The following is a 12040-nucleotide window of genomic DNA, read 5'->3' as shown; positions in this document are numbered from 1 at the left end:
CGCGCCCAGCCGAGACACGCGCTGGAGCAGGGCGCGGGGGAGTCGTCGCTCGGGGGCCCGGCCGAGACGTGGCTGCAGCGCCCGGCAGCGGCAGCGAAGCTGCGACCAGAGGAGGCGACGCACGGAGAACTGAGCGGCACGGCCCGGCCCGGCCCGCGCAGCCCCGAACGCGACCCCGGGAAGAGCGCGCAGGCACCAGCAGCTCCGAGAATTCCAACACGGGAGCGACCGAAGGAGAGAGCAAAGACGCAGCGAGACAGAAAACAGCAGCCACTCGGAAAAAGGAAAAGATCATAGCAACTAAGACCTTAGGGATAGTAAAATGGTATAATGTTAAGCAAAATTATGGTTTTATAACAAGGTGTGACAACCAGCAAGACATATTCGTGCATAGAACTGCTATTAAAAAGAATAACCCTGAAAAATGCATCCCAAGCTTGGGAGATGGAGAGGTGGTGGAATTTAATATTGTACTAGGGAGAAAAGGGTTACAAGCATCGCAGGTCACTGGGCCTGATGGTGTTCCTGTAAAAGGCAGTATATATGCAAAAAATCGTAGTCATGTTAGACAGTATCTCTATTGTAAGCCCCCCCTACAGTTTCCCTTTCCTAATCCCACCTTTCCCTTTTACCCTATGTCCTATTACCCCCAGTGTATTCCCAATCCGTTTTTTCATCCATGGTTTCCCTCACAAAACCATGCTTTTGCCAATTGTTTCCCCAAAAATCCCTTTCCAATGCCGAGTGGGGGATGAAAAGGGGGAGGGAAGAAGTTAAACCCTCTCCTGCCTCAGTTTCCCCACAAAGCATGCTCAGAGAATTCTGTCTCCCTTCTGTCAGCCCTAAGATGTTCCAGAGAATCTGTTTGGACATTTAAAGACTCAGGAGGGTGGCTTGTTTTGTCTTGAAACGGTTCTTGTTATGTTTATCCAGTTGTTTTCATTCTCCTTTTATTAAAATAAAACGGGTGAGGTGTTGGGGTCCCTCCCCTGCCGTGTAGCCCTGGGAGAGGGGCCCTGAGGGCACAGACACGGGGTTTCCCTGCCCCTGCTCAGCCTCGTTCCCATTGGTTGGTTTGTGTTCCCTGCGCGGGCAGAAGGACCCTTGGTCCCGTGACTGAAACAGTTCCTCAGCAGAGCTCCGGCCATGCGGCTGGAGAAATAAACATCTCTGAAACAGCTAGCAAGAATCTGTCTGTCCATATATATTTCCTTTCCACGGGACTCCTGGTTTGATATATGCGTGTTGCAGGATCCCCACTGCAACAGAACTGCTTCTCCCTGGTGCCTGTGCTTTGCTTGTATGATCCAATAAAAGTAAAACTTAAGGAATGACATGAAAATCCAGATAACATTAAGGGAAAGCATGGGAATAGAGGAGAAGCAATGCAACAATGATAAGCTGATGCACAAGTATAACTAACTTTGGGTGTGAATGGAATAGAGGAACTGTCAAAATAAAGTGAATGAACCATTTTACTTCATAGGAAATCAGTGGTTGACTGCATTCCTCTCTAATTACATCTGGCTCAGGATTGGCTGGGTTTTATTAATCCAAAAACTGTTTAAATTTGTCCAGACATTATTGCTGCATTGCTCAGTAGTTGATGCATCTCTTGAAAATCAGGATGCCTGTAATTTGCAAGATGACCCAGAGAAATATTTGATAGCTTGCATTATATTAGAGAAGCATTGCACAAGCCAGCCTGATTTTTGGGGTGGGGGGGGATGCAGGAGGAGATGTGCAATGAAAGTAGTTGAAAAAAAGCCCTTCTTCCATCTCTCCTGGATTCTGATCTACTCCTTAATCACTTCTCAGCTGCTTTGAGGAGTCCTGGCCATGTCCTGTCTAGCTCTTGGCATTTCCTAGCACAGAAGGTGTTACATTAGAAGATACGGACCTTTTGAACCAGGTCCAGAAGAGAGCCACAAAACTGGTCAGAAGGATGGGGTACCTCTCCTCCAAGGAAGGGCTGAGAGAGAGGAGTTTTAAGATAAAAGAGGTAGATTCAAACTAGATATAAGGAAGAAATTTTGTATAATGAGGGTAGTGAGACACTGGAACAGGTTGCCCAGGGAGGTGATAGATCCCCATCCCTGGAAACATTCAAGGTCAGGTTACAGGACTCTGAGCAACCTGAAGCAGTGGAATATGTCCCTGCTTATTTCAGAGGGGTTGGACTAGATGACCCTTAAAGGTCCCTTCCAACCCAAACTATTCTGTGATTCTATGATTAGGGATTGCACTATAAACAGTGCAAGGGCAGGGAGTGTTGCATGTATGCACAAACATAGTCTTGTTCCAGCTGTTGGAAAAGTATAAAACAGGCAGGAATGTGTTGATAACAATAGCAATGACTACAGAGAAATTCATCACTGGTGGAGTTGGTGGAGAAAGACATGCAAGAGCCCAGGTGAGGACTATGTAAACCTTAACTGAATCAGTTTTAGCACCAGGGCCTCATAATTTCAAGGATAACCTAAAAGTTGCTAAAAACCCATAAGCTGTCGATGCTTGCTCATAGTTATCTTTACCTTAGGCTTCATTGTCTAAAATGAGGAGTCTCAGGCCCCAGCTGAATTCCACCCCTCAGGAATTGCCAAACTGGAGTTTGATAGCTCCTTCAGAGAAGAACACTAGGCCAAATATGTTAAGATTAGGCTTTCTGCCTTTTTTTCTCAAGACAGAGTTGTTTCCTATCATATGGTTATAGAACAGTTGTGGCATAAGTACAGCTTTGCTGTTGCTAACAGAGACAGACACACACCAAGCTAAACTTGGTCTCACAGTCAAAGCAGCTGAATGTCTCCACAACTGTACTTAGGACCTATTGGCACAATCCTGCTACATATATGATCTAACATACATGAAACTGCCATCCTCCTCAGGCTCTATATTCCTTGGGGATATTGCCATACAGTATCTAACACAAACATGATCACAAGCTGATTTTTGTGAGGCTTGGAGTGTTGCACGACCCAATGAAATACTCTGTTAAGTTGTTCAGAACCAAATATGAACTCTGAATCGTGTAATTATTCTTCACCACCACCACGTTTCAGGGCACACTAACTTTATTTACATCATCCTATCTCCCATGCTAACTTACTCTGAAAGAAACCTCCTTTCTTATATGTGCCCCACAAATTATTCATGCTTCCCTGTAGCAAGGCACTGCATGACTTTTAACGCAGCGATTAGGATGAGGGACATTAAGAATAACGCAAGAAAGCATCTTGGTTTTAGGAGTCTGCGACCCTTTTTCTTCTCATTGCTTTTATCTGTTAAAAGCTGGTAGTTTAAGAAAAACAACTTTAGGAAAAAATATTTTGGATCACATAAAGTTTATTTACTTAGTCAAGTTATATTACAGTATGTACAGTTTCTATTTACATATACACCTTTCTAAGAAATGAAGCACCATATGATACAGTTAGTATTTTAGAGGAATTTACAGATATATTATTTTTGCATCCAAATAGTTTTATCTACAGACACGCATTGATTAGAACCAAATTCTTATACAACACTGACTTCAGCTGGTTTTGGATTAGACTGCTATTGAAGTTATCAAAGATAAATTTAATTGCTGCTAGCTATCAACCTGCTGTGCTTCAGGATAAGAGATCTTACTTATGTAGTTTCAGGAGCTATGTGCAAACTTAATCCTCAAAGTCAGAGGTATTGACAGAAGGTATTGCATAAGCCACAATAAAGCAACACTTTCATCAGTAAGATTTTTACTGTCATCAAAAACTAGAGTTTCATTAAAAAGAAAAAAGAACACTGCTGAAGTGTTTATATGCAGTATGGAAAGTGAAGTTAAAAGCCTGGAAGTGTATGTGATACAGTATCATGCATTCCTCATGGAATCCCTTTACTCTCCAGGAGCCCAGTCTTACACCTACTGAAACTTGCAGCATAATCCCCTTAACTCAAGGGGAAAGTCTAGCTATTGGCTTTGTAATCTTTATGCCACCATCAAGAAAAAAAGGAGGCTCTGTCCAAGGTACAAAGTTTCCTTCAAGTGAATAAAAGACATTCAGAGACGGCAAATGTAAAACGAGGTATTTAATAAACTACGGGAGGGAAAAAAGCACCTAGTTTGAAAGACCATTCTGAAAAATATTTTAGATGTTTCATATATGCATTTGTTACATTCACCTGATTGTGGGTCAAGTGTTGTATAAACTGCTTGTATTTTTTGCGCTATCTAATTCATGCTTTTCATATTTTTGCTTCGCTAGACATGGGATCTAATGGCTGGAAGAAAACAATGTTACTCTGAGGACAGTTGTTATGACACACGCAGGTGTTGATCAGCATCATTGGCTTTTTTAGGACTTTGCCCTGGGGACAGTGGAACTCAACCTGGATGGTTTTGGTGTTGTGTGGGGTGCAGCAGCGCCCATCGCTGCAGAGGCCGCAGTAACGGGGTCTGTATGTCTGCACGCTCGTGCAGTTCTTGTATTCGTAGTGAACGGCTCTCACCGACTTCTTCGTTCGGTTACATTTCTTCCCTTTCTAACAGAAATATGAAGAGACAATAAGTATATCATTGCATAAGACAGCATTTAACAACTGACATGCAAAGATACAGGTCTACTCTGAAAATTTGAATTTGTTGTCTTTATTCATTCAACAGCAAGAAGACTCGGAAACTGCTTCAGTAGTTAGTTACACGTAACACCTGCAAGATCTGCCCTTCGACAGCAGTGTGTTACCGGACCAGTAATGAAAGAAAAATAATTAAAGTCCACTCTTGTCATCTGAGACAAACCCAGTCTACATTCATTAAGAAACTATACTGAAAAACTTCTCAGTCTAGTGTAGTTCCATCAGAGAATCAGCAAGTCAAATGAGCAAGTTACAGGACTAGATTCAGGGAAATAAAAAGAGGGTAAAATAAACTGCAAAAGTCATCACCCATTCCTGTGACTCAAGGCAGAACCAGATTTAGCCACGTTATTTTTAACAAATGATTGACTAACTTGTCCTTGGAAATCTTCAATGACAGAGACTCCACATCTGCTGCAGACAACCCTAAGAGTTCACTATTCTTACTGCTTGGAACATTTTCACTCACAATTTTTATGCAGTCTAAACTCACCATTTCTTGTTATATCCTCCATGGACTCAAAACAGGCTGCAATATCTGAACACGGTTATGAGAACACATCTCTCTTCTCTTGCATTCAGAAGAAGTTCAGTTCTATCTGGTTTTCCCTAGATGAACATGTTTTCTAGACCTCTGATCATTCTTGTTAATCTCCTCAACCCCCCCCACATGTTTCATCTCCTTTATAAAACACAGTACTTAAAACTGCAGAGACTGTTTGGCAAAGGCCTTAGAAATGCTTTCCGACACTCAGAACATTACAGAAATTGATGGGCCTCTTACCTAGATACGTTATTCTCCCTGATAGAAACACTTAATGTGGAGAAGAAACAAAAAAGTCATCTCCCTTAAATAAAATTATTTTTTTACATCAGAAATGTCAGTCTTGGGTTTGTTTTTTGGAGAAAAAACATCATAAAGATTAAGATAAGGTTTACTTTATCAAGCAGACATTTCATACATTTCTCTGCTGTTCCAGATGCTCAACAGACTAGAAATCTGATATATCCATTCTGTATTACTGAAGCAACTCTGATGTATATGTACAGGTAGTACAGTTGCATTTGTGGGAGAAGTTACACTTTGTGAACTGTCAAAATAATCTGCACATGCAATATATGTGATCTGTTTGGGATGACTTAAAATTATTATAGAATCATAGACCACTTTGGGTTGAAAAGGACCTTTAAAGGCTATCCAATCCAACTCCCTTGAAATAAGCAGGGACATGTTCCACTAGATCAGGCTGTTCAGAGTATTGTCCAGCCTGACCTTCAATGTTTCTGGAAATGGGGCACCTACCACCTCCCTGGGTAACCTGTTCCAGTGTCTCACCACCCTCATGGTACAAATTTTTTTTTCCTTATATCTAGTCTGAATCTACCTCTTTTAGTTTAAAACTATTACCCCTTGTCCTATCTACAGGCTCTACTAAAAAGTCTGTTTCCACCTTTCTTTTAGGCCCCCTTTAAGTACTGGCAGGGACTGTAGGGTCTCCCCAAAGCCTCCTCTCCTCCAAGTTGAACAATCCAAACTCCCTCAGCTTTACCTCATAGGGGAGGTGCTCCAGTCCTCCGACCACCTTGGTGGCCCTCCTCTGGATTAACTCCAGTAAGTCCATGTCTTTCCTGAGGGCCCCAGAGCTGGACACAGTGCTCCAGGTGGGCTCTCACCAGCGTGCAGCAGAGGGGCAGAATCACCTCCCTTGACCTGCTGGAGGTGCAGCACAAAGCTACTGAGCAAACACAGCAAGTCTAATGCTTTACCAAAACCGCTTAGCTTGCTGCACATGTGCTGTTGCATCTGGAGCATTATAGACCATAAAATTCCAGCTTTAGAACTAGAGCTGAAGAGATGCTGCTGCCTTGCTTCACTCCCTGCAGCATACCTTATCAGATGACTCTTCATTTTCACATGGTCTTATGATACAAAGTCGTGTCTGCTTCACCATTTCACACTGTTGATTCTTGTTAGTAACACGGGTGGAAAAGCCCATTCCACAGCTTTTGGAACAAGCACTCCATTCTGTTGTCTGCTCAATACAATTGGCACTTGAATCTGACACATCGATTCCGAGTGTGGCCTCCTGTCTGTAGGCTGGAGACAAAACCCCACAGAATTTTATTACAAGAAAAAGTCACGTGAAACCTCAGTATGTAATTGAGCTCTATCATATCTGGGAAGGAACATGTGAGACAAAACAAGGTTCAAAATCCATGCTTTTGACAGGATTTAGAAATTTTAAAAGCTGTCTTTTTAGGAATCCTGAATGGCAACTTCCTAAAACTAAAAAAAAAAAAAACCAACCCAAACTAGAAAGGTGCGTATCACTGTAATCAGCAAAGCATTTAGATTCAGTTCCCTCAAGTCCACAGCTGGAAGAATTACTACCAACTTTTAAACCAGTTTAGAATCCTAAGAGATTTTTATTCCTCACCCTTTCTAATGGAAATATATCACGAATCTGTTCTAAAGCTACGTCATAAAAATATTTATATTAGGTATGAGTGGACAGAGGCTGAATGATTTATCTAAACTAATAAACAGAATGGAACTAAAGTCCTTTTACTCCTGAGAGTCGTAAAATCACCCCATCTTGTCAATTACTGACAGACTACAGCCAGGGTGATGGTGGGGAGGGAGGAGGGAAGCCATTTCCAGGAGCTATCACAGGTACTTAAAGCCATGGTCAAGCCTGACCACTGTCCTGCCCTCCTGGCAATGTTAAGCTGCACTATGCAAATATTGCTAAGGCACAGTTTGGTTCACTGATCAAAGCAGGAGCAAACAGGAGACAACACAACTGAGCCGTCAGTCACAGCTCTTGCTGTTAAGCACCTCTAAAACAGCCTTTCTGCCTTTTGAATGGCAAAGATCCAAAAAAGGTGGCCTCCCAAGAGGGATGGCCATTGCTAAAAGAATGCAGACAATTTGTCTGTAGGTATTTTATGGATTACCTTGTCACTGTCAGACCAACCAAAGAAAAGGAAAGGTAATAAAAAGTGTCACTTTTTGTTTATGCGCTTTAAAACTAACACTTCATAGCACACTGAAAAGCTATTAAAGCTTTTCTTCCTCAATCCTTTCTCACTTCTTTTTTAAACGGATTAGCTGAGTTTTGGCATAACTAACTGCCCAAGATCACAAAGAGCAGTGCCTGGAAGAGAATGCAGTGCCCGGAAGAGAATGCAGTGCCCTCTACTCTCAGTAGAAAGTTATGAAAATTCATGTTAAACTAATAACATAATTTAAAGGGGATGGAGATAGAATGTAGTAGAAAAAATGAAAATAGAGAAAAACTGAAAAACGGGAAAATATTATCTAGCTTTTTAAAAAGCCTGAGTTCTGCACTTTGGAGTGGGTTAGGTTTTCTTACAAATCCATTCACTGTGTTTATAACCACTGCTTCTCCAAGTACTCTGTAGTGTTTTTAATGCCAACAATAAATATGAGCACTCTAGCACAGACAGGCTGGAATTTGTTGGCATTTTAGCTGCCATGCTGACCACTTCTAAGACCTGCAGGATTCAGGGGGGAAAAAAAATCTCTTGTAGACAAAGCTGTTATAATAGTACATATGTTGTAACATATTCTTGCAGAGCAACTAGCAAGACTGCAAGGGAGTTTTTTCGGTTGGGGTTTTTTTTTTTGGTTTTTTTTTTTTTTTGGTGTGGGAATGTTCAGAGGATTAGTATCTTGTCCCTGTTTTATTCTGGTCACAGAACTAATGTGTACCAGATAAACAGAAATTTAAAAATTGGGAACTAACTTAATTAACTTTTAAAACTGCTATGCACGTTCATCCTCTGAATCTTTTCTTTTACCTGTTGAGTTCTGCCTTTATTCATAACCTGGTGTATCTACTAGTCACTCGAGGTGAGAAAAAAGATCAGAAAAAAAATCGACCATGCAAGCAACGTGCAACCCTGTGGACATTTTCAGTATGCTGTCACCTCCTCCTCACAATTACTACGATAATTAATTTTAATTTCCTCACCAGCCATAGCAAAACCTCCCAAAATCACTTCATCGTCAGGGTCGCAGACCCACTTCTCACAGCACTCTCCAGGGACTTCGACTTTTCTGGGGAAGGGGCAGTCGGGCCCGGGGAGCAGCAGGTCCAGGTTGCAGCGGGGCACGCAGCCGATCTGGCCGTCGCGGCAGGTGCACTGGTACTTGCAGCTGGGCTGGAACGTCTCCCCATTGCGATAAATCATCCCATCAAACACGCAGTTGTCCCCCTCCAGCACTAGTGGGAAAAGGGGAGGCTATCGTAAGGGCGGAGGGCACTCGGACACTCCCCGGCCCTCCCAGCCCCTCGGCGGCCGCACAGGCACCTTCCGCAGCATCAGGGGCAGTCTCCCGTGGCGCTGGCGGTGCGGAGGATCACCCGCTTCGCCGGAGGCCAGGCGGGAGAACTGCGGGACAGCGGGCCCGGCCCGGGGAGGGTCTCCCCGCCGCCCCCCGAGGGCCGCCGCAGGCGGGGCACGTCCCACGGCCGCCACCTACCCATGCAGATGCCGGCGGCCGCGCCGTCCTCGGGGCCGCGGTCGCAGTAGAGGCCGCTGCTCTCGTCGCAGGGCAGCAGCGCGGAGCAGCGCTCGCCGCGCTGCCGGGCGCACACCAGGCAGCAGGAGCAGCCGTCCAGCACGGCGGGCACGCCCGGGGCGCAGCGCGGCGGCTCGGCCGGGCAGCGCCCGCCGCACAAACGGGGACATGCCGGCTCCCGGCCGCTCACCTGCGGGGACAGAGCGGCCCCGGGGGCCGGGTCACGGGGCCGGACCGGCCGCCGGTTCCCCACAGCCGCCGGCCCCGCCGGGCGCCCCGCACTTGCCTCGCACGGCCGGAGGAGGAGGAGGAGGAGGAGCAGCAGCAGGGCGGGCAGGTCCTGCCCGCTGCCCGTCGCCATGGTCCTGGCCGCCGCCTGGCTGCCGCCCTCTCGGCTCTGCCGGCAGAGCCATTGCAGCCGCTTTTATAGAGGCGGTCGGGGACCCCCCTCCGCCACCACCCCCGCACGGCGGGCAGCGCGGGCCAGAGGCGGGGAGCTGGAGCCGGGCCGGGCGTTCCGCTCCCCCCGTTCCCTCCGCCACCTGCCCCGGCGGCGCCGAGCCGCTGCCCTGCCCTGCCCGGCGCCGGGCGCGACCCCTCTGCCCAGGGGCGGTGCATGGAGCGGGGACTGGAGCCCCGAGGGCAGAGCCGGCCCCTGCCCGGAGGTTGGGCTGGCCCAGTGCTTGAAGTCGAGAAGCTACCGCCGAGGGGGCTACCACCCTGTGCCCGGCCCTACGGCCCCTTTCCCGCCCCGTGTGCCCGCAGTGTCCTTCCCCACACGGGCCGGGCTGCGGCCACACGCCCTGGGGAGGCACGGTGCTGCCTCGCAGCTCTGCGCGGCTACTCCGCGGTCTCTGGCATCGCCGGGATGGCTGGGCAGTGCTTGGCGCTGGAGACCAGCCTCCCCAAAGCCAAACACCTCTCGGGCCTACACTGCTCCTGACCCAGGCGTTGAAGCGTTTTGGGCACGGAACTCTTTAGTTTTAAGTCAGAGGCACTGTTCTTTACTACAGAGGTGCAGGTGTATGAGCTGATGGGAAACAGATGTTGCATAGGGAGTCCTTCCTGCTCTGTGTAAAAGGGTGCGTTGGAGTGGTTATGGACTATTCAGTGCCTACATGGTGTGTGCAACCACAGGGGATACAGAGCCAACAGGCCAGGCCTCAGGAATGCTTTGTAGAAGTAACTCCAGTGCTCTGTGCTGTTATTTTAGCATGTGCAGGACAGATTTAAGGCCAACTGTAAGGGAGACTAAATCTGTTAACAGGTTTTACTCGTCAGGAATTGCCTTCTGCCTAAGGCAGGCCTTCTTAGGACTTGCTAGGATACAGATATTCTTTATCCGTAGTTGTCTGAGGCAGATAATACACACTGGATTCTGTTATGGCTTGTTAAAGAGAAAATATTTGAAAAATAAACAAAACTTGTCGACAGACTAGTGAAAACAAGATGTCTTTTAAGTTTAAGACATGACAAAAGTGGTACTCATGAATTTACAAGGCTATTGTAGCGCTATACCAAAGCAAAAGTCAACACAAAACCAGAAATGGCAAGATAGAAGTTTTGGTTAGGATGAAAGTGACCATTCCTTTCTTCATGCTGAGTGACAACAGCGGGGTTTCTGAAAAATCCTGGCATTTTGGGGAAAGCAGACTTCACTGGTGCCAGAACATGTAATCTCTGGACATCTATTGGTCCTCAATTTTGCCTCAGTCCTAAACAGCATGACCAGCCCAGGGCAACACTGGATTGTTCAAACATTAGCAGCTTGAGTATGAGTTTGAGCTTAAGTCATCCACTGCCTGACAGGTCATTTTCCCTTCCTTCTCTCTTTTTTTTTTTTTTTTTTTTTGCCTTGCTTTTTTTTATCTGTGACTTAGGCAGTCAGTGCAGCCACTTTTTACAGCACATTGCTTGTGAACAGAATAACCAGTGCTCTTGGCCTGGCATGAAGATTTGCTAAAAAGAAGTAAGGCTGTTCCTGTAGTTTTCCCAGAAGCAAGGCTGTGAGCCAGAGGGCACATACAAGACTTGTTTTTGCCTATCCCTCTGTTTGTGAATCTGCTGAGGTTTTCAGTGCCGATAATCATTCACAGTCACTGAAAGTTTCCTTACCGTTCAATGAGATTACTTCACACCATTCTTAAATATCTTCTGGTGTCCAAAAAAAGGTTTCACTACATAAAACTGCAGAAAAAAAATCAAAGAAATTAAAAAAAATATTTGCCAGCATACTTAATTTAGAAAAAAAACCCCTCTTTTACATATGTTTAATAGATTTATTAAAGCTTTCTTTGTTTATGAACACTCTATTTGTTTATGAAATACCAGTTATGAAAATGAGATTATGCTACATTTTAGTACAGTAAGCCCAAATATACTGTCCCAGACATTTCAGTTCCACCATGCATAATTTGGAGTCCATTGAACTATCAGTTCTCGGATGCTGGTTCATCTTCCTAACTGTGAATCTTCTTGTACTTGTCTTACAACTTTACAAAGCGTGCCATACAGTTCTTATCTTATGAAAGTAGCCTATGTTACTTCTCATAGAGTAAAATAATAATCAGTGGAGGGGTTTCATGCTGGTTCAGCTGGCAATGAATAGCATTTATTCATGGTACAAAATTAGTAAGTACAAATAAATATTTTAGTTTCTCTGTGTTCGTTTTTTTAAAAGAACTGTACTTAAGTGAGTTAATATTTGGGTTGCCACCTTGGCTGTAGCTGTTGCAAAGAGTAATCCCTCCTAAGATGTAAAGAAATTAACCTCTGTTCTTCGCTTTGCTGGGAAACACAGTTGGAGAACAGTGTTGAGAAGTGTAAGTTCAGGAACAGAGCCCGGGAATAAGAATACACTTAAAGGTTTTTCTG

At 45.2% G+C, this 12040-nt stretch overlaps 1 protein-coding gene across 2 annotated transcripts; it reads right to left on the bottom strand.

Annotated features, from left to right (window-relative positions):
• Positions 1 to 3325: 3325 nt before the first annotated feature.
• On the bottom strand, positions 3326 to 9567 carry CCN3 (cellular communication network factor 3). 2 transcript variants are annotated; one of them, XM_048287062.1, is made up of 5 exons: positions 9453 to 9560; positions 9128 to 9356; positions 8616 to 8867; positions 6507 to 6715; positions 3326 to 4524 (listed from the first exon to the last, which is right to left on the bottom strand). In XM_048287062.1, exons 1-5 carry the CDS (start codon positions 9525 to 9527, stop codon positions 4228 to 4230), a joined length of 1062 nt encoding a protein of 353 aa, XP_048143019.1. In that variant the 5' UTR covers positions 9528 to 9560; the 3' UTR covers positions 3326 to 4227. The 2 variants fall into 2 exon arrangements, with proteins under 2 accessions (XP_048143019.1, XP_048143018.1); XM_048287061.1 differs by having other exon boundaries at positions 9128 to 9567.
• Positions 9568 to 12040: the final 2473 nt, after the last annotated feature.

This window comes from Corvus hawaiiensis, chromosome 26, assembly GCF_020740725.1.
Source record: "Corvus hawaiiensis isolate bCorHaw1 chromosome 26, bCorHaw1.pri.cur, whole genome shotgun sequence".
Lineage (NCBI taxonomy): Eukaryota > Metazoa > Chordata > Aves > Passeriformes > Corvidae > Corvus > Corvus hawaiiensis.
Note: the sequence above shows the minus strand (reverse complement) of the source record. Positions and strands in the feature narration are given on the sequence as shown.

What these genes read in the sequence shown, in the direction of transcription:
- CCN3 (XM_048287061.1), bottom strand. Translation starts at nt 9,527, where the DNA reads ATGGCGACGGGCAGCGGGCAGGACCTGCCCGCCCTGCTGCTGCTCCTC. An exon ending in GGGAGGTTTTGCTATGGCTG is followed by an intron (nt 6,716 to 8,615) that starts GTGAGGAAATTA and finishes TTTTGTCTCCAG; the next exon opens with CCTACAGACAGGAGGCCACA. An exon ending in ATGAAGAGTCATCTGATAAG is followed by an intron (nt 4,525 to 6,506) that starts GTATGCTGCAGG and finishes TATTTCTGTTAG; the next exon opens with AAAGGGAAGAAATGTAACCG.